This window comes from Nannobrachium achirus (assembly GCF_963921795.1).
Source record: "Nannobrachium achirus genome assembly, chromosome: 19".
NCBI lineage: Eukaryota > Metazoa > Chordata > Actinopteri > Myctophiformes > Myctophidae > Nannobrachium > Nannobrachium achirus.
The window spans coordinates 2274844-2296554 of NC_137826.1; the positions used below are offsets into that span (position 1 = coordinate 2274844).

Consider the following 21711-nt stretch of genomic DNA (forward strand, 5'->3'; position numbering starts at 1 on the left):
TTAAACCCCCTCCTCCCTCCTATGAAGAACATTCATGGGGGGCCCGCAGTGAATCCTCGTACCCATGGGGCCCAGAGTTTGGTGCGACACCCCTGGAAAGGCGGGCGGCTGGGACAACAGACACACACCCTTAAGTTAAGATCCCCTTCTTCTTGTCGTGTTGTGTTTGTTTGTACACACGGTACACAGAGCACATGCACCAGACTGAACCCTGCATGCTGCGTTATTAATGCACTCGTCAAAATTAATAAGCGGCTTCAAAAAACCCATTCCAAATTAAGCACACCAACAAACAAGGGGGGCTTCCCTTTTAACACTGGCACCGTGGGTCCTTGTGTGTGACATTATTTATTCATCTATGTGCATGCACGACGAGCTTCCATCCGTTTCTCGTCGACTATTTGTCAAAGCTATTAAGAAGGGGGCGAGGATTTATGTCCTTGATGTTAGTCAGTGCAAACAATGTTCTATGAGGGGCTCTGGATGGTTAGGAGAGCCTTGTACTTGACTGCTTTTATCCTCTAGCCAACAGTAGACTTAGTAAACGTATCTAACTAGAGTAGATTAACAGCTGTTTTTATCCTCTAGTCTAGCCAACAGTAGACTTAGTAAACGTATCTAACTAGAGTAGATTAACAGCTGCTTTTTCGTTCTATAAGCCGTGCCAGTGGTAATCTAAACCGCTGGTTCTCAACGTCGGTGGTCCGGGGACCACCGGGGGTCCCGAATGGACCGCTATTATCATCCCCTTTATTCTTTATATGAATTATTGCCTTCCGGCAAATGGCTAAACAAAGAATAATATAAGGGCCATCAATAAAGGTAGCAAGAGGAGGTAGCTGAGGTAGCTGTTTAGACCCATGGATGGTTGTTGTTACACTTACTTATCTGGATCTTGTGACCATGTCTATGTCTGTCTATGTTCTTGTTTATGTATGTTCACTGTGTTCTTAGAGTCTTTTTACCATTTGCTGTAACATGAATTGCCCAGTTTGGGACATAATAAACTTGACTTAACTTGACTTGACTTGACTACGGGATCTGTAACGCTAGAGAGTGTACAAATGGAACCATTTTGTACACTCTGTGAGTTAAATAAACGGGGATTTTATAGCGTAGGTCGGGGGTTCTATAAATGGTACATTTGGACCCCTGGTGGTCCCCGTGCCAGACGTTGAGAACCAGAGATCTAAAAACTAAAGTGAGGCCAAGCAGGGCGGGGAAGGGGGGGGGGGGGGGTTGTTGGGGTGCGGTAGGGGGAAGGGGGTAGGGTCGGTGGAGGGGTAAATCGAGACACACTACACACTGCTTGGACTGATATACTCACTAAGGGTGACACTGGTTGGAGGAATGGGGGTGGTTGGTGTCTCTGATGAAACTGAAAGATGGTGAGAACATGGTGAGCGGAGCTGGAATGAACCAAAGAACCAAACCACATCATTTTTGTCCACCCCAGGACAAAAATCCACTCGTCCAAATTCGCCCTCCTCCTGGCCCCCCAAACTGTGGAATAAACTCCCTGTCGCACTTAGAACGACAGACTCACGAGTTCCCCTAGCTTCCGCCGTGACCTGAAGAAGACTCACCTCTTCAGACTCCACCTAAGCCCATAGCACTTACCTTAGCACTCGCCTACCCTCAATGAATTTGTAGTTTGTCCATATACAGTATGGGCATTCCCAGATGATGCCCTGTTAGGGTAACCCCTTATGCCCATATATGGAGATCCCCAGGCATCAAACCCAGGTCCTGACTCGCCAAGGCCCTGCTTGGCTTTACTAATTAACATATATTGTATGCCCAGATATGGAGATTCCTATATTGTCGATATTATGGACATTATTAAGGATATTATGTTATCAATATTAAGGACATATCTGGGAATGCCCATATTTGGTAATGTCCATATATGGGCATGTTTTGACATAACATTGTTGACTATCATGCAGGGGTCTCCATATATGAGTAACTGGTCCCATATACATCACTGGCCAGATGGCCAAGAATCGCATGTCACCCTGAGGTCGCATGTCAGCCTGAGGTGTCTTACTAGTTTATATTCTGTATAAAGTGTTTTACTGGTGCTTGGTCTACCTATGTTATTTTTTCTAGATTGATATTTCTATGCACAATAAGCAAGGTAATATTGATGTATTACCTTGCTTGTTGTAAGTCGCTCTGGATTAAGAGCGTCTGCTAAATGCCTGAATTGTAAATTGTAAATTAATGATATAAGCTTAACTCCCCCCCCCCCCCCCCCCCCCGAAACAGAGAGCCACTGACTGCGCAGCAGAAAGACAATTCAGTAGCCTTTTTTTGTTGGCGATGATCCCCTCGTCGTGAGTGCCGATCGGAGGCACGCGTCGCGCTCCGCGCCAACACAGATGCACGTGCGCACGCGCAGCCACGCAGCCACGCAGCCACGCACGCACGCACGCACGCACGCACACACACACACACACACACACACACACACACACACACAATATTTTGCAATATTTTCAACCCAAACATTACACTCTGGCTGGAGGCAATAATAAAGCATGATGGGAAAAATGGGTTTCTCTTTTTGATTTTGATGATTGCATGATGATGTGAGCTCAGAACGAAAAAAATGAAGAAAGAAAATGAATACAAATAAATTATAAGAAAATAAAAATGAAAGTGTTGGAAGTCACAATTTGTGGTTAATAACCACGCTCCTTGGTTTGGGAAATAATCACTGAAATTACTGTGATACTCCAATGCATTTGCAAAGAGGCAGCTTAATTTGCGACACAACTCTCATGTTTAAAAGAATATACTGATGAACATCCAGTCAAATAACCTACACAAATATAAAATAATGCCATCGTGTTGCCAAGTGTTTCTACAGGCCGTCAACTATATCGTCTCTGTCAGGTCCAAAATCTTTCAGGATTCACATTCATTCACAAAATTCATGGGTTGCATTTGTAGTTCTAAACGGCCATGTTAAACACAGGTGTTTCAATTGTCTAATTGGCACAGAACTAATGTTCTACGCCAATCAGAACACCTGTGTTGGTCCTCAACATGGCCGCTGTAGGACTACAAATGCAACCCATGAATAGCAAAAGTAGCGGATCAACAAGGTAAAAATGCATCGCTTTGTGCGGCGTTTCAACTTGTAGATCTGCTACTTTTTTTTGCTGCTTTTGTGTGAGACTACTGTAGTTTGTAAACAACAAAGTAAAAAACACAAGAAGTTATAGAATATGGACATAAGAGGTTTCTGCCCGACAGCTACGATGTGCACGCCGCAGTAGGGATGGAGCTTGTTACCTTTTATTGATAATGAGCACCTTATCCATCCTGCTTATTGAGCCGGGCTTTTATCAAGCCCACTGTTGAGCCTTTTCTAGTATTTTATGGAAAGACGTGTTCAAATTCTGAACAGAACTGGCATATATTTGTTATTGGCCAGTTGTTGTGACTGTGAGTGTGTGGCTGACCACCATCTATGAAGATTACAACTGACAAAAGTAACAAATATTATCATTAAATATCATTAAAACAATCATTCATTAGTGTGCAATAAATGGTGTTAAATGGATTATGAATAGTACTGTGATAATGTCTTGATCGCCTCTTGTCTTGATTGTTTAAACATGACGTCATGGGCCGCTATGCTTGATAACAAACTTGATAAGCCCAAAGCTTATTGATACCCGGTAGGGCATTCACGAATAGTGATTTTTAGTATTCGAATTATTTGACCTCAAAGTATTCGAATAGTCGAATATTCGACAGGACTGGCCAAACTGTCAAATAAGTAAGCAAGAGGCAAACATTGTGAAAATAGCCGATCTACATGCTCACAACGCCTCGCGTTGTGAGCATGTAGATCTGCTATTTTCACAATATTTATCTGTGGAACCGAGTCACATAAAATGTAATACCTACAGTTCCAAGTGCTTGTCAGGGTGGTCCCTAGTTCAAATATGTTTATTTTGGGGATCACAGCCTAAAAAGGTTTGAGATGCACTGGTATAGAGCATTAACAAATTCATCCACCCGGGGGCATTGACAACTCATTCTTATGACTTCCTATCTAGCCAAGCTTTATAAACTATGTTTTTTTTTAAAGAGAAAACAATAATAAAAAAAAAAAAATAAGCGAATATTCGACTTCGGTGAACAACGTCGAATAGTGACCTTGATATTCGAATAATCGAATATTCGAATATTTGGAGAATGCCCTAATACCCGGTACTCAATACATTTGTTATCGCAAGTTTGTAGCGGGCCCTGGTTTTGAGCTCCGTCCCTACTCCACAGAGGCATTGTATATGTACTGTACAGTACGTATTGTTATGCCAGTCAGTGAGGTCTAAAAATAAAACCAATAATCTGAAACTTTTTAAATATCACAAGTGATTAGGGCTGCTCAGGCGTCCCAGGAAGGAGGGATCAGACAGAAGAAGATTGGACGCTACCTGTAGGATTAATTTGGTGCTCTTTATGTGATTCTTGCACAGAGCTGACCCAGTTGAGGCGCCGCACAATGAGCTGAATTAAAGCAGATTTCCACCATATCAAAGCCAAATGCACGCACGCACGCACGCACGCACGCACGCACGCACGCACGCACGCACGCACGCACAAGTCCTGTGGCCTTACCCTAACCTCTATCCCTAAACCTAACCCCTAACCCTAACCCTATGTGGGGACCTACTATTTTGTCCCCACACTGTCAGAGGTCCCCTGCAGGTGACTGTGTGAACATGCGTTTAGTCCCCATAAGTATAGCTAGACAAACTCACACACACACAGCACACACACATGCAAACAACGTCTCAGAGCCGCTCCACAAAAGGTTAGAGAAATGAGAGCAACCATTTTAAGAATGTGCTCTCTCTGAACAATCGCCCACAGCTACATTGGTGCTGACCTTTTTCGCTGAATGTGCGTGCAACACACAAAGTAGCATCTAGGTTAGCCCAGATGCTGACGCACACACACACACACACACACACATATCCTAAACCCTCAAACTCCAGATTCCACAGGCCGCCAATTAATATGGTCTTTAGGGAGTCACCTTGCAGAAAATCGGAATTTTTATTGTGCTTGGAGATGCAGCCATAACAGCCGGCCGTGACAAAAGAGAGACAGAATCCTGTTAGCCATCCATCCATCCATCCATCCGCCCGTTTTGTGTTTAACCCATTTAGGCCTAGAATTATTGAGTGCTTTAGCTATAGAAAAATAGCAGATATACAAGCTCACAGCGCGGCACCGAGTGCCGCGCTGCGAGCTTGTAGAGCTGCTATTTTTGGAAAAAGTCGTGAAAATGTGTGCAAATCTTTGAATATATGTATTTTCAAAGCGAACGTTTGTAACTCAAATTTTGCTTCTGGGTGGTCCCTGGAACTAAATATTTTTAGATGGGTGTCCATGGCCAAATAAATATAATTTTGGTGGTCCTTCACATGAAAAGGGTTGAGAAGCACTGACATAGTAGTCTCTCAAGAACAGACTAACTGAGCTCCAGTTAAGTGAAAAGGACCTTTTCTTTGACAATGGCTGGCCAGATTGCTGACATATAAACATAGGGTCTTAGAAGGATTCAAAAGACACTTATAGAATCGGGTCAAAATTCTAATTTTCAAGTTTTTTCAAAAATAGCAGATCTACAAGCTCGCAGCGCGGCACTCGGTGCCGCGCTGTGAGCTTGTATATCTGCTATTTTTCCAATAGTTAAAGCATAAAACAATGATACACAAAATGTGTACCCGATTTAAATGGGTTAAATGATTTCATCCATGAGCCATAGAGCCTCATTCTGCATTCATTCAGCTTAGCTCGGGTTCATATGCTTTGCTTTCTGTTCTCTCTTTCAGCGGTGAACAAGGCTGGGTATATTGTGTCGGGCACACAATGCACAATATCTGGCCAGAAATGGTTGAGTGAGTCTTTTTTGCTAGGTAATACTGCTGCTACTGGAGCGGGGGGGAACAGGGGCGTCATTTGGGGTCCCTAGGGGATGGCCAATCGCCACCCCCTAGTGTTCACATTTAACCTTACATTCCGTTCCTTTTACGTGCAAACTAGAGGTTCGGGCCCTCGCGACTGCGCTGCACCGCCGATCCGACCGATAGTCATAGAGTGCGTTCGGAAACGCGCACCGGGTGTGTGCTCAGTTTAGTGAGTGCACTGGGCGGTAGGCTGGCCGAGCGCTGACGTTCTATGACCCAGAAGGGCGGGGATACGAGCCGCTGGATCTCAGCGGCCAATGGCAGTTGTTCACTGGTCTGTTTTTTTTTTTTTAATTGCTCCCTTTGAACTTCAAATGAGTTGTGAACTGAGGTAACTGATTGGGCCATAAAAGTGTCAAGAGTTTCTTTGGTGATCGCTCTTATCAATGAAAGCATCAAAGACAACGACCTGTTTGATGCCTGTCATAGAGTGGAGGGGGGGGGGGGGGGAATGTGTTTGTATACACACAGACTCACCTGATTGGCTGAACCACAGTTACTGGGGGCTTTACCCGGGCTTTTCTTTCTTGAATGAAATGCCTGGATCCCGAGGCTAACTGGGCGGTGACGTTGCAGAGTGCACTCAGTGTGGCTTATATACAAACGACCAGTTAAAACAACTAACAACACACCTCCCTGTAGGGGGCAGCGGTGCGCTTTTTCAGTCTGAATTCTGAAGGAGAAGTTGCTAATGTTGCTATTGAAAGGTCATTTAATTCTTAACATTGGCCTACCTGCTGTTGGTTTACCGCAAACGGTGCATTGTGCTATCATTTCCTACGCCATTGTTCACCGCAGGGACGCGCTTGAGACATCGCCATAGAAATCAACCAATCAAATCGCCACAGTGATGCAGTGAGTATAGGGTCGGTCAGTGTGGGCACTGAACACACCCGGGGCACTCTATTTTCAAATGACAACGCAACGAGTACACTGAATAAACAAACGACAAGAGTGCGCATTTCTGAACGCACCCATCTGTCTGTGTCCCTTTTGTGCCCATATATGGAATCTCTGTATCTGTCTGTCTACCTGTGTCCCTTTTACATCCCTAATGCCATTAGTATATGACAATACGCTGAATGTTGGCATGCCCATATATGGGCACATTGGTTGGGTCGGTGGATCTGGACAACCGCATGTCCGAACAACTCGGCGGCGGGCACCGCACCCCCTTGAGTCCTTGCCGCTGCACACACCGAGTTTGAAGTGGGTCGGTCCCATTTATGCACATGACCATATATGGGCATTGCTGAGGGATATGTGGACGTAGACAACCGGATCTCCATACTGTATGCCTTTGTATGGGCATATCGGGTTTGTTTAGGCTTATGTCTGAGTCATACGGTTTCTCTCATTAAATGCAGATTAATCAGATGTTTTTTCTGTCACACGTCTTGTCTGCAAGTTCTGCCATTGGTTCTATTTCTGAAATAGGGCTTGTGTGGTCACCAGTGTTGTGCAATATTACTCAGGAGAGAAATATGTTTACTTATTACATAATTTATTATATACTCCTTAAAAAAGTTATATTTTATTACTTTACTTGGAATCAAGAGTAATATATTACATATTATATTATATGATATTACATATGACTTTCCCCCCTCCGACCAGTTAAAAAAAGAAGAGATGTACAATAACACAATTTGTTTAGCCAGCTCCTTTTTAGAACTGAATATTTTTTTTTTAATAATAATCATAATAAGAGTCATAATGGCTATAAAATATAGCAGTAATCTCTTTTAAACTTTCAAGAGGCAGCCAACAAAACCAGAGTAATATGTAATAATCCCTTACACTACTCATTACTGGGAAAAGTAATAATATTGCAGTAATATGTTACTAGTAACGAGTTACTGCCCAACACTGGTGGTCACCACCTACTACAGTACAATTCTTTAGTGGAATGGCGCCCCCTGTGGGGGAAGCATACAGAACTAAAGAAGGGAGGATGTACTGTAGGCTATAACTGAGGTCAAACACTGGCTACAGGATTCAGGGGCGTCACCAGGGGGGGGGGGAGTGGGCCTGAGTTACTAGGGCCCAAGGTGGAGGGGCCTTAATTATTTTATACTTTAGCTATTGAAAATAGCAGATATACAAGCTTGCAGCTTGTAGATCTGCTATTTGCTTATCTGCTTCTGGGGGGGGTCCCTGGAACTAAACATTTTGAGATGGGAAACAGGTTTTTCAAAGAGCATTTTTTTTTTTTTACAAAAATAGGGCCCATAATTTGGTGCGACACCCCTGGGCGTAGGCTATAACTGAGGTCACACAACACTAGCTACAGGATTTACAACTTTATGACACTATACCAAAACCAACCTGAACCATCCACATCAGGGTAAAGAAATGGAATGCTGTCTGGAGAAGGTTTGCGAGACAAGAGACACTGAGTGAATGCTACTATTTCAATCAGGAACTAGAGAGAAAGTGGCGGAGGAATAGTGAAAGTGGGAAAGTACAATATCAATGAGTGGCCTTTGCCACTACGTGGCTTGGCCACTAATAAACACATTTTGCCAAGGAAAGATGTTGTGTGAGCGTGTAAGATCACATAAAACATGTACAATAACCATAATCATTTCTTCTTCTTTTTTTCTTTTCTTTTTTTGCAGCATTAAAATGAAATGATCATTCAGAGAATGGGAAATGTAAACAAATTTTCGTTAATGTCATGGAACCCAAAGTAGGACTTAAAAAATAAAATAAAAATAAAAACTAGAGAAAAGGTGGCAGAATAATACAAAAAAAGTGCAATGTCAATGAGTGGCCTTTGCCACTACGTGGCTTGGCCACTAATAAAATAAAAACAGTCAGGGGATTTAGATGAACTTACTTGGATAAGTAACCTCTGTGAAATCCAATGGAAAACATAACAGATGGAAAAACATGATGAAAAAAAAAGAAAAACGTTTACAGAACGAAAAACACAAGAAGCAGACAATGAAATGAAATAAAATACAGGGAAAGAGAGAGCCTCTGTCCCGTCATGTTTATGGGCCATGAAGCCATGGGAATATCACCCTTGTTCTCTCTACCATTATCCACTTAAACTCTATCGTCTCTGTCGGGCTGAGAAACGTCTACTTTTCAGGATAAAAGTAGCAGATCTACAAGCTCAAAACTTGTATAGGCTATCTGCTACTTTTGATACTTTTGTGTGACGCTGTAGCATGGTCAAGTAGGGAGTTTATTTACTAAAAAACATTTGTGTGACGCTGTAGCATGGTCAAGTAGGGAGTTTATTTACTAAAAAAACATAAAACATCTTTGTAAAATAAGAGGTTTCTGCTCGACAGCAACGATATATTTAATTCACCCGTTTTTCAACCAAATCTTTGCCTATTATGAAATAATAATCATTCTAAATCTGTTTGTATGATAAATATATGATCATTTGGACTTTTGCATTTTTTCACATTTCCCATTGGCCAACATTGTGGCTGGTACACCAGTCAGAGGTTGGTTTAGCGAGGGGATCTGTTTATCACATACCCATAGCCTTATTTAAGGGTAGCCACACACACAAAGACTGCAATAAATAAAACAGCACTCTATCTACATGCCCACAACGTCTCGCTACGCAGGGCGTTGTGAGCATGTAGATCTGCTATTTTCACAATAGAACCGTGAAAATGTAAAACCTCAACTCTTAGTGCTCGTCAGGGTGGGGGGTCCCCAGTTAACACTTATGTTGCAATGATTTTTTCTCTTCAATGTCTCGCGTTGCCATGGTTACCATAGACTTCCATGTAATTGTGCAATTGTGTAAAAAGTGCACGCCCATGCCTAGATGATGCACCACGTGTGTAGATGCTGTTCACAGCTTTCAAACAAAAAAATCCGCTTGGAAATCCGTTCAGGCATTCATGATTTATGGGCCATTATGTTTTCTTCAGATGTAAACAAACATGGCTGCCATGTTTGAAAGAATGGGTTGGTATGGGGGTTAAACATGCAATTTCGCGATCGCGATCATGCCTAATACATTTCTGGAGGTCCAAAAATTTTTTTTGAAAAAAAAAATTTTGATTTTTTTTTTTTTTTTTTTCTTTTTTTTCAAAAACGGCCCAAACTCGGGAAACTCGGGGTTGGCACAGCGTTGGTATCAATACAAACTCGGGAAACTCGGGGTTGGCACCAGATGTGTTAAAATATAATTATTTTGGGTTGCTGCCTGAAAATGTTGAGAACCACTGCCCTATAGCTGGCGCTGATCGCTCTCATTCTCTCTCTGTCCTTTGTATGGTTGCACCTCACCCAGAGCAGGGAAAGGCTGGGTATGTGATAAAACACCTAAACTACTCCCTCTGCATCCCACGGTCATTAGGTGTTACAGCTAATGATATCAATTCCATGTAGAAATCTGGGGTTGTTATCGATTTGAATCGAGTTCAGGACGAGGACAAAGGCTCCCTCTGCGTCTTTGCGAAGTCAGCAGACTGAGGCAGGATGCTAAGGAAAGGATGCTACTTTGAATAAGCAGAGGGACAATAAAGCAACATAGAAGCATTATTACTATTACAGATCTGGTACATATCAGTAAAAGGAACACTTACAGTACATGTATACACCGGTATACAGGCTAGCGATGAACTACTGACTTAAGGCCGTTCCATACTTTGACCGAAACCGCCGTTTTCGGTCAAAAGGTCCTTTTCTACCATACAATTATATCCCTCGGGACTTCTGAAAAGCATTGGACCGAACGAGAGTTCGGAAATTTGCACGTCGGAAAACACAACTCACGAACATTTCGGTCGAAGTATGGAGAGGCCTTAAGTCTGTGTTTCTCAAACTTTCAAATTTCATGGTCTCCCCTTAACTCTGAAAGTGTACAAATGGAACCAAATGAACCCGTTAGGGTTCATTTGGTTCCATTTGTACACTGTCAGAGTTACAGACTTGTGTGGGTCAATTTAGACCCTCCTAAAGGAACCTACAGAGTCCCTGGAATCCACTTTGAGAACCACTGGACTAAGTCGGCTGAAGTATTTTGTCTATTACCTCAAAAAACACTGTGACAATGACCAGCTGGCTCAGCTAGTTCCAGAAACATGGGGACGGCATCAAGTCACCTGCCGTGATGATGTTGTGTTGTGTGTATTTAGCCCAAAAAAATTAAAGTGTGTTAAGCTGTTAAAGATAAATCCAGCTGTTTAAGGAGGCAAATTAATACAGCATGCTCCGGCTACCCATTTGCGATGTAGAAACATCTGTTTCTCAGTTTCTAGAGAGGGCCTTGTCAGACGGAATGCGTGGGAAATATTGTCAACTCAAAGGAGGAGATCTCATAATGACAATGGGGATGATGGCGGATACGGACGGTAGTTGAGTCGTCATAGTGAAACAGCCACCTTAACTTGGGGACTTTGAGAGAGCTCTGGCAAAGCAGCTGTGCTTTCACACATAAACCCTACTTCTTCTGACTCAATCAGTGTTCTTATAGAACTTATGGTACTATAGGCGCGCGGAGGCACGTGGGGGTCCGCGTTACCGCTCTGCAAATACCGCCGCCGACATCCATAAATAGGGATGGAGCTTGTTAATTTTTTATTGATAATGAGCACCTTATCGATCCTGCTTATTGAGCCGGGCTTTTATCGAGCCCACTATTGAGCCTTTTCTAATATTTTGTGGGAAGACGAGAGACGACAAATTCCGAACATAGCTGGTATCTTTTTTTATTGGCCCGTTGTTGTGACTGCGAGTTTGTGGCTGACCACCATCTATGAAGGTTAAAATTTACAAAAGTAACAAATATTACCATTAAATATCATTAAAACAATCATTCATTAGTGTGCAATAAGTGTTAAATGGCTTTATATTATGAAAAGTACCGTAATCATTTCTTGATCGCCTCTTTTCTTGATTGTTTAAACATGACATCGTGGGCCGCTATGCTCGATAACAAGCTTTATATCCACCTGTTTCCGCCAGAATTTACTGTAGAATTATTTGCGGGGACACATCCGGTTAACAGCAGACATACACGCTCACGTTGCGTCGCAAGATGCAACCGCTGTGAGCTTGTAGATCACGCTCGGCTGCGACGCCGGAAATGCCGCGCGCCTTCTGCGCAACGCGCGATGGGACGTTGGAAACAGGTGGATAACGTCGTTGTCGGGTGGAAACCTTGTATGTCCAAAAGCGTTCGTTTTGTATCATTTAAAAAAATGAACTAAACTAGTGAAAACAGCCGATCTACAAGCACACAACGCCTCGCGATGCGAGGCGTTGTGTGCTTGTAGATCTGCAGTTTTCACTACTTTTGTGAGACTGCCTTGTATGATGAAGCAGGGCTCTACTTCGCGGAAAAACATACAAATTTGAAAATTGGAGATACGACGTTTCTGCCCGACAGTGACGATAAGTCCAAAGCTTATTGATACCGGGTACTCGATAAATCTGTAATCGGGTTATCAAGCTACTCTTGTTTTGAGCTCCATCCCTATCCACGAACGAGAGAAGTCGGGTCACACACACACACATTATACACACATCATTAGACAGGTCGGAGTCATGAAGTTGACGATGCATCATAAATGACTTGTTACTTGGTGCGGCAGCAGCTGGAAGGGAAAGCGTTGGGGCTCTTTTGGCTGCAGGAGACAAAGGGTGCTGTGGAGGGTTGATAGCTTCTGGGCAGAGGCAGCAGGAGGGGGGACTAATAAGGACAAAAGCATTAACGTAAGTGCTAAATTGCGACCGGGCAAGGCAGGACAAACGAGTACTTACGGACTGGCTCGGTCTTGAAGATGGTGGGCGGGGAACTCTCGCCCTCACCTTTCCCGTTAATGGCGGACATCTTGATTTCATAGATGGTCTCGGGCTTCAGGCCCACGATGGTGATCATGCTCAGGCCTGTCGAGGTAAAGGGAAGGTAGCGGTGTTACCAGTGGTATAAAGTAACTAAGTACAAGTGGGTAACCCTTAACTCTCAAATACCTGGAACGCGCCCGCGTCGCATTAGATTTGAACCACATTAACCATTATTTTATGCTTTAGCTATTGAAAAATAGCAGATATACAAGCTCACAGCGCGGCACCGAGTGCCGCGCTGCGAGCTTGTAGATCTGCTATTTTTGAAAAATCGTGAAAATGTGTGCAAGTCTATGAATATCTTTGACCCGATCTTTGACCCGACTACTAAATTCGTCCTCTAAATCAGTGGTTCTCAAACTTTTTCATGTCAAGGACCCCCAAAATTACAGGTATTTAGCCACGGACCCCCATCTCAAAATATGTTGTTCCAGGGACCCCCAAGAAGCAAATATTTGAGTTACAAATGTTTGCTTTTAAATAGATATATTCAAAGACTTGCAAAGAAAAATCATGATTTTTCAAAAATAGCAGATCTACAAGCTCGCAGCGCGGCACTCGGTGCCGCGCTGTGAGCTTGTATATCTGCTATTTTTCAATAGTTAAAGCAGTCAATAATCCTAGGCCTAAATAGGTTAAAAACCCATGAAATGTAAAATAATGTGAAATTCATTTTCAAAATTGTACTTCTTAACTTTTGTAAGTGAACTATTGTATGTCTGTCATATCTGTTGTACTGTATGTGGTTGTACGTGATGTGTAATGTGTAATGTATGTGGTGACGGACCCCAGGAAGAATAGCCATGCTTAGGCAAGTGCTAATGGGGATCCATAAGTAAAGTAACGTATTTACTTAAGTACTGTGCTTAAAGTCCAATTTTGAGACATTTGTACTTTACTTGAGTATTTCCAATTTCCAACAATTTAACTTTTCCTCCACTACACCTACATCTGGGATATCCAAATATTGTCCTTTTACTCCACTTCGTTTATTTGAAAACTTTAGTTACTAGTTACTTTGCAGATATAAATGATTATATTATAAAACATACATATTAATCCACTTATTAAGCCTTATTTTATACCCATTTTTATACCTAGGCTATTAGCCGATCTAAAAGCTCACAATGCTGTGAGCTTGTAGTATTTATGAAAATACATTTGTGAAAATAGTCCAAACTACAAGCACACACGCGAGGCAGCAGATCTGCTATTTTCACTATTTTGTGCCACAGTCTTGTATGATGAAGCAGGGCTTTACTTGATTAAAAGACATACAAATGTGAAACTTGGAGATACAAGGTTTCTGCCCGACAGTGGCGATATAAATAGCTAGCCCAGTACAGGTCTGTAACTCTCGAGTGTACAAAGTCGTTATTTTGTGTTAAGATTATTGCCTGATGGTATTATGATCAAAATAAGAACATTATGGTGGTGCGTAAAACAGAAAATCTAAAATTTGCCACGGACAAGACATGTCAGGGCTGAAATATATGGACTTAATGGGGCGAGGGCAAGGTTATTGGCCAAGGCCAAGGTTTCCCTCGTTCCTTTGTGGGCTTCATTCACTAGTAAAGACCACGCGCGCCTTCTACAAAATAGACGTATTCGCTTTAGCAGGTGTTTGATAATGTGTGTGTGCATAACTCCAACCAACTAGTCCAATGCAATCAGTTTGGCTTTTGTTATGAGATATGACACACTGTAGGTCATGTGCCACTAAATAATCCCAGACAGCATTGAAAGATCCAGCCGTTTTCGCGTTGTGGCATACATACAAACAAAGAAGTTTTGTTTTGGGGTAGATAATTACATTTGCATATTAGCACGATAATGCACAGCGCACAGAATGTTGTTGTTGTTTTGCTGATGTCCATTATTTCTATGTTGATTTCTTTTCTCATTAATAGAAACGTGGCTGATATTTGGCTGTGCAATATAATGAGTCGCAATTTCATGGATGAGGACAAATTTGGGTTCCCCCGAAATCCACAATGTATTCAGTGTGATTCATTGAAACCCCGCAATGCATTTCAGATGACTTTCTTAATAGGGTGGAAACAATAAACATGGCTGACAGTGTCAGCATAGCAATTGCTAAAACACACTCAGTAGATTAGTCAAACTTCTGGAGAAACTATGCTCAAATAAGTACTCCTAAAATGTACAAAGACCATAATGCATATCGTCGATGAAACCAGCAGGTTTTATATTTTTCATACATTTATAAATCAGTGCTATTGAACACTATTTACATCTGTATGTTGGTTACATCTGTGTGTCGTGATGCAACGCATTGTGAGCTTGTAGATCTGCTATTTTCAAAAGATTTGAAACGGGACCTTCTGCATAATGAGCACTTTTGTACCTATACCTACTGTATGTACTTTTACTCAAGTACATTTTGAACTCCGGAATGTCTACATTGCAGTATTGATACTTTTACTTCAGTAAAGAATGTGAGTACTTTTTCCACCACTGACTGTGTCACATCCACTGTGTTTCAGGCAAATATTCTTTTGTGAAAGCCAAAACGCTACCTATCACAATGGCACAGTGCACAAGTGCACACGCTCTGCAACACAAGGACCTTTTTAGCAATCATCAAATTCTGTATGCATGAACTGCTTTGAGTTTTAATGTACATTAACGTCTGTATACACATTGATTCATAACGAGTGCGAACCAATTAGCTTTAAGATTTTGTTCATCAATCTAAATTAGCACTCATGAAACCTATGTACCGCCCCGCCCCGTCTGTTAGCCGAGTGGGCGGAAAGAGATGCTGTGTGCGAAACAGAGGGTCCCCGGTTTGAGCCCTGCTCCCCGCTCTACTATGTGATGACGTGTCCCTTGAGCAAGCCACTTAACCCATAACTATGGGTTAACTATTAACTCATTTAGTGCCCATGAAATTAACGGATTATAAAGTCCACGATGCCACCTTCAGGCTGGCATCACCGCCGTTATCTTATTTTGAAGGCCAGAAGTCCACAGCGCAATCACTTCCGGTCTGACGTCATCGGGTCGTGCGCCTGAACCGATCCGTGTCCACGTGGAGTTGTGTAATGGCCGACCGGGAGCTTTTATAACTGTGTAACATAAGCGAGCATCTGCCTCCATCCTAGCTTCTAAAGTGTAGTTTTGAGATAATGGACATTAAAGATGAGATCCCCCGTCCACCTCAATGTTATGGATGGGACTATTTTGTGCTCGTGGAGCCGTGATGATGCGAAATCAGCGACGGATTTCGTCTCCGGACCTCCTGCCATTCTTCTCGGTAATGTACTCGCCGTTACAGTAATATATTACTTTTCCCGAGATATCTCGTGAATGGCACTACAGATACTCGAGTACATTTCACGAGATATCTCGGGAATGGCACTAGATGAGTTAATAGTGTCCACTGCTCCTAATAGTTAGGATGGGAAATTGCAGAGGACACATTTCAAATATGTGTTTTCCGCTGGCCGTCAGCTGACAGACCGGCCTGACAACAAAAGCCTGATATCTCCCATGTGAAAGACAAGACACACAGACACACAGACAGACACATTTCCCGCAGACACACAGAAGCAACAAACCCTCCGCGGGATGAAGACTATCTGAGGACCCGTCAGCGGCTGACACACCTGTCATTTACACCCTCACTATCTCCTGACTTTTCCCTCCAAAATATGGCTGCCTATTGACGCTGTAATAGCAGCACAAAATGAAACTTCTCACAATGATACTGTAGACTATAGAGTGAAGGAGAACATATACATGAAAATACATTTAAATGAAAAACCACACACACGTAAAAAAAAAAAAAAGAAGAAAGGAAAACGGCTCTAGATAAAGAATAAACTTTGATTTACTTTCCTGTGGCGTTTTGTGATCAAATATTGATATAGGTGATCAAATATTTAGACGCTCTCCAAACGCTGACGGCGGCTACAAAAACATACAATAATGACTTGAACGCATGAGCTCCTACAGTATAGCGTATGTCATGCATAATAGATTGTCCCTCAAATAGAGGACTGGAGGAGATTCCACACATGAAGCACGTTTTGTGACGTTCGCTTTCATTCAAATAAAATTACGCACGTTGATGAAACGATTACAGCGACAACTAAAAAAGGAAACTATACAGTTGGGCCACCATTTGAAACAGCTAGAAGTGCAGTGTGGGGACCACTAGAAGGGACACACACTCTAGAAACTGTCTTTTTGTTAGGGTTAATGTTGTTGTTGTTTGTGATATAGCTGCCCACAGGCGGGCGATGTTATCTCAATGTCTCAATGTGTGTGTGTGTGTGTGTGTGTGTGTGTGTGTGTGTGTGTGTGTGTGTGTGTGTGTGTGTGTGTGTGCGTGTGCGCGCGCGCGCGAGTGTGTGTGCGCACGCGTGGCAAAACTACTCGCAAGTAAAAGTATCAATACTTCAATGTAGATCAATACAGCAGTAAAAGTCCAGAATTCAAAATGTACTTCAAAAGTAAAAGCACTCATCGTGCAGAATGTCCCATTTCACAAGTTTTCTAATGTATACAAATCTTTTAAAAATAGCTGATCTACATGCTCACAACGCGGTTGATGTATGTTGTAATAATAATGAAAATCTACAAAGTAACTAGTAACTAGAAAAGAAAATTCCTACGAAATTTTAAGTGTGCCTGCAGCTCGCTAAGTGTATGCATTAGCATTTGTAGCATTAGCATTATAATTTTTTAACATTAGCATTTAAGCATTAGCATTAGCATTTTTATCATTAGCATTAGCGGAAGTAGCGGTTAGCATTAGAGGTTAGCCTTTAGGTCTGTTGGACCACCCACGAGTTTGAGACCAGTATCATGCTGCAAACTGGAGTTATGAAGGTTTAAAGCTCAACCAATAGGAAGATAGGGGCGGGGCTTAAGAGGGGTGGGGCTTAAGCAATAAGGCCCTATTGGCCGTTTAAGTCCAGACACCAAGTTTCAAGACGGTACCATGCTGTGAACTGGAGTTAAGGCTGTTTAAAGCCCAGCCAATAGGAATACAGAGGGGCGGGGCTTAATCAATTACATCTCGTCCCTATTGGCCGGAAAGTCCAAAGTCGTGTGAGCGTTTTAAAGTTTAAATCACGTTGCTAGGCAAAAGTATGCCAGAGTAATGTGACGCCAAAGTTTCTGTTTTTCTTTTTCGGAGTCCCCCATTCAAAGTCAATGGGGTTTTCGGGGGTTATTTTTTGCGAATTACGTCGCCATGGTAACGCGGATCGGAAAGAAAAGTAATAGCACCCCATTCCCGACAGAGCCGCACGTTTTGATGTATATATTGCGGGGGTGGCGTAAATTGTGCGGCAGTTATTACGTGCCGAAATTTGTGGGATCGTCATTATTATTATTTTTATTAAGTATGGCGGATTACAATAAGTGTTTTGCCATTGCATTGCATGGCAGGCACACTTAACTACTGTAGTTTTCATGTAATAGTGGAGTAAATGTACCATATTTTCCTCTGACGTGTAGTGGGGTAGAAGTAAAAGTATTGTAAACTATAAGGCTGAAGCCTGAGAAGCCATGAGAGTGTGGAACCCCATTCCGCCAATGCATTTCAATAAGAATGGAACGTTTATTTTTTTTATTTATTTTTTATTTTTTGCAGAAATCCTCTGCTGGCATGAAAACGCTCCATTCCCATTGAAATGCATTAGCGTAATGGGGAATCCACCTTCATACTTTAGGTACTTTGGTGTGGCTTCAGCCTAAACACTAAAGAATGTAAAAATACTCATAAAAAATATCCATAAGACAAATATGGGTAAATTCTCCTTCTACAACACTGCCACCCAGGTGTGGATTTCCTTGACTACCTCCCTTAAAACATGTAGCTCGCTGGCATCCTTCAAAACTGCCCTGAAAACTCATCTTTCAGGAGGCCAGAGAAGGACGTGGTTATCACTTCTCCTATAGACAGGCGAGAGGTGAGCACCCCTCCTTACCTTAGCTCCACCCCTAGTTTCCCCTATCCTGTAGTGTTTTTATAACTGCGATATTATTGAATGTTTTCTTTGCTTGCTATTTATTATGTCCATGAATTAAATACTGAGGACTTCCAACGTAAAAAAAGACGGTAAAAGGTCTTATTTCGGATGTTCCTTTTAGGCAGGGTGTGTAACTGTACTTGTACTGTGCTACATTTCTATTGTATTGACCATACTTGTACTGTTCTCCATTTTTGTCTAATAAAATAATCAATCAATCAAAAATCTAAAAAGTACAGTACTTGGGTACATGTATTTATTTAGTTACTTTCCATCACTGTGCGTGTCTATGTGTGCGTGAGTGCGTGTGTCTATGCGTATGTATACGTGCGCGTGCGTGTCTCACCATCCTCGGCCTCGTACTCGTTGCTCGCCCACTCCTTGCCAGGCTGGCGCCAGTCAGCCTTGTACTTGAGGACGGGCACGCCGCCGCTGGAGTCTGGCTCCTCAAACTCCACCACCACCGTGCTGGAGAAGGGCTCCACGCGCTCGATGGCGGGTGATGAGGGCACCTCTACATAACAGCAAGGACGGGGAGCCAACAAACAAACAATCAATCACCGTAGGAGTCCAGAGAGTGCTATTCTTTTTTAGAATGGACCCATGCCAGGATATCGTCGTTGTCGGATGGAAACCTTGTATGTCCAAAACCGTTTGTTTTGTATTTGTCATTTAAAAAATGACTTAAACTAGTGAAAACATCTGCTGTTTTCACTACTTTTGTGCGAAGGCCTTACATGATGAAGCAGAGCTTTGCTTTGCGAAATAATTTACACATTTAAAACTTGGAGATACGAGGTTTCTGCCCGACAGTGACAATATTATTTTTCACACATCAAAATGACACTTTCAGAGCTCCAGACCTTAGTGTGTAGATTTCAGTCAGAAATCTCCATTTTGACTAGGGCTGTCACCATTATGACATTTCACGATTTAATTGTCACTCAAATAATTGCGATAAACGATTTGATTGTCTTTTTGTCGTGGACAAATTGCATTTCTGTTTGGCGTTTAGCCTTTGAAGTTGCACATGGCAGATATGATACTTAACCTAAACATACGAAGAAATAACTGACATATTTCACAACTCTTTACTTTAAAAAGAACTTTGATAGTGGAAATAGCCGATCTACAAGCTCACAACGTGCCGTGATGCGTTGTGAGCTTGTAGATCTGCTATTTTTAAAAATGTTTTTAAAATGTATGACATTTTTTCAACATGGAAACGATTATGGCGATTATGTCAAATAATTGCGATTAGACGATTATATAATAATTGTGAAATTTCTTTTTTTTTACATTCATTGCATTCATTTGGTTATCTATCAATCTGTAACCCCTGCAATGACTAGTCCATGAAGGTTACCCATAAAATAATGATCCCCATATACAATTTTAGGTGCAAATACTTCTATGTGACAAAATAATGTAATGTATACAGCAGGGTTCCCCTAGTTTTCCCCAAGGGCCGAATTATGTCTAGGGCACCAAGCCGAGGGCCACAACATTCCAGGGGGCGGCGGTGGCGTTCCCGCTACTCCAGCGACAGTTCTCGTCGTTGTCGGGTGGAAATCTTGTATGTCCAAAACTGTTCGTTTTGAATTTATCATTTTAAAAATGATTTAAACTAGTGAAAACAGCCGATCTACAAGCACACAACGCCTCGCGGTGCGAGGCGTTGTGTGCTTGTAGATCTGCTGTTTTCACTACTTTTGTGCGACGGCCTTGTAGGATTTGCGAAAGAACGTACAAATTTGGAGATACGAGGTTTCCACCCGACAACGACGATATACTATATAATATGGCCCCCACCAATATGGGGTTGGTGGGGGCCAGACAGTAGCCCCCCGCGGGCCGCAAATGGCCCGCGGGCCGCCTATTGGGGAACCCTGGTATACAGTATACTTGTTTTAAGAGTAAAATAAGTGAAATGTTCTGATTGCAAACCTGCTTGGATGAAAACAAATTCCTTGGATTCCGAGCCGATGGCGTTGGTTGCCGTGCAGTTGTAGCTTCCAAAGTCATTCTGGGACTCTGGAGTGATCTGAGAAATGTAAACAAGCAGAGACCACTGAATGAGTAATATCATCCTGGGATCCAGAGACAATTCCACCAATACAGAAAATAAGCTGAGTGGGCAGAGAGAAGGATTTCTGGGATTCGGGAAGGTCACCGCTTTGACCTCAGCTCAAGTAAGTGTCCGTGAGCAAGACACTTAAGTTGGCAGCACACTACAAACAAAGTCAAAGGTGAACATTTTCCGGCTTCGGCAGGGCTTCTACCGAAACGAACAGATAGTTCTCTCTGGCTCAGCTCTGAATTCTGAATGTCAGACTCGCCCACTGTATACAGGACAATGCTGGAATGATGATTTGTACCCCAGATTGACACTGTTTGTTTAGCACTGAAGAGCTTTTGACGAAATGAGATTTAGCCGTTTCTGGCGTCAGCAGACAAGGGGTCCTATTTTCGCCAAGCCAAACTTCTTTGCCCTTTTCTACTATTTTGAAAAAACATTTTTAAATAGTTCAAATAGCTAATCTACAAGCAAAAAAAGGCAAAGAAGTTTATGGGTTTAGCATGGACGAAAATAGGGCCCAACGTGTGTGTTATCTCGCTCCATTCGTTAACTGCCATCTGGCTGTGATTGTACTGTAGTTGCTCATAGAGGTATTATAGAGCTTGTAAACCTCCCAACATTCACAGACAACCTTTCTTCAAAACTATCCATGGTACATTTCTGATATGAGGGTATTGAATGTATGACAGTCACATATGATGTGTCTGCATTGGTGTCTCTGTGGTTGTGTTCGGCTACTTGGTAAACTTTAGAGGTGCACGAACTGACAAAACAAACTCTGGCAAGACACTGCATT

The 21711-nt window shown here is 42.4% G+C and overlaps 1 protein-coding gene across 1 annotated transcript in view; it reads right to left on the minus strand.

The window, feature by feature from the left end:
* The window catches only part of ncam1a (neural cell adhesion molecule 1a), a gene marked incomplete at both ends in the record, with an annotated part of 537183 nt that overhangs the window by 52084 nt on the left and 463388 nt on the right, over nucleotides 1-21711 (minus strand). Inside the window, 3 exons of the mRNA XM_080748824.1 lie at nucleotides 12744-12869; nucleotides 19182-19349; nucleotides 20783-20879. Of these exons, the coding sequence (XP_080604950.1) occupies nucleotides 12744-12869; nucleotides 19182-19349; nucleotides 20783-20879 (391 nt within the window). The remainder of the gene's footprint in view (nucleotides 1-12743; nucleotides 12870-19181; nucleotides 19350-20782; nucleotides 20880-21711) is intronic.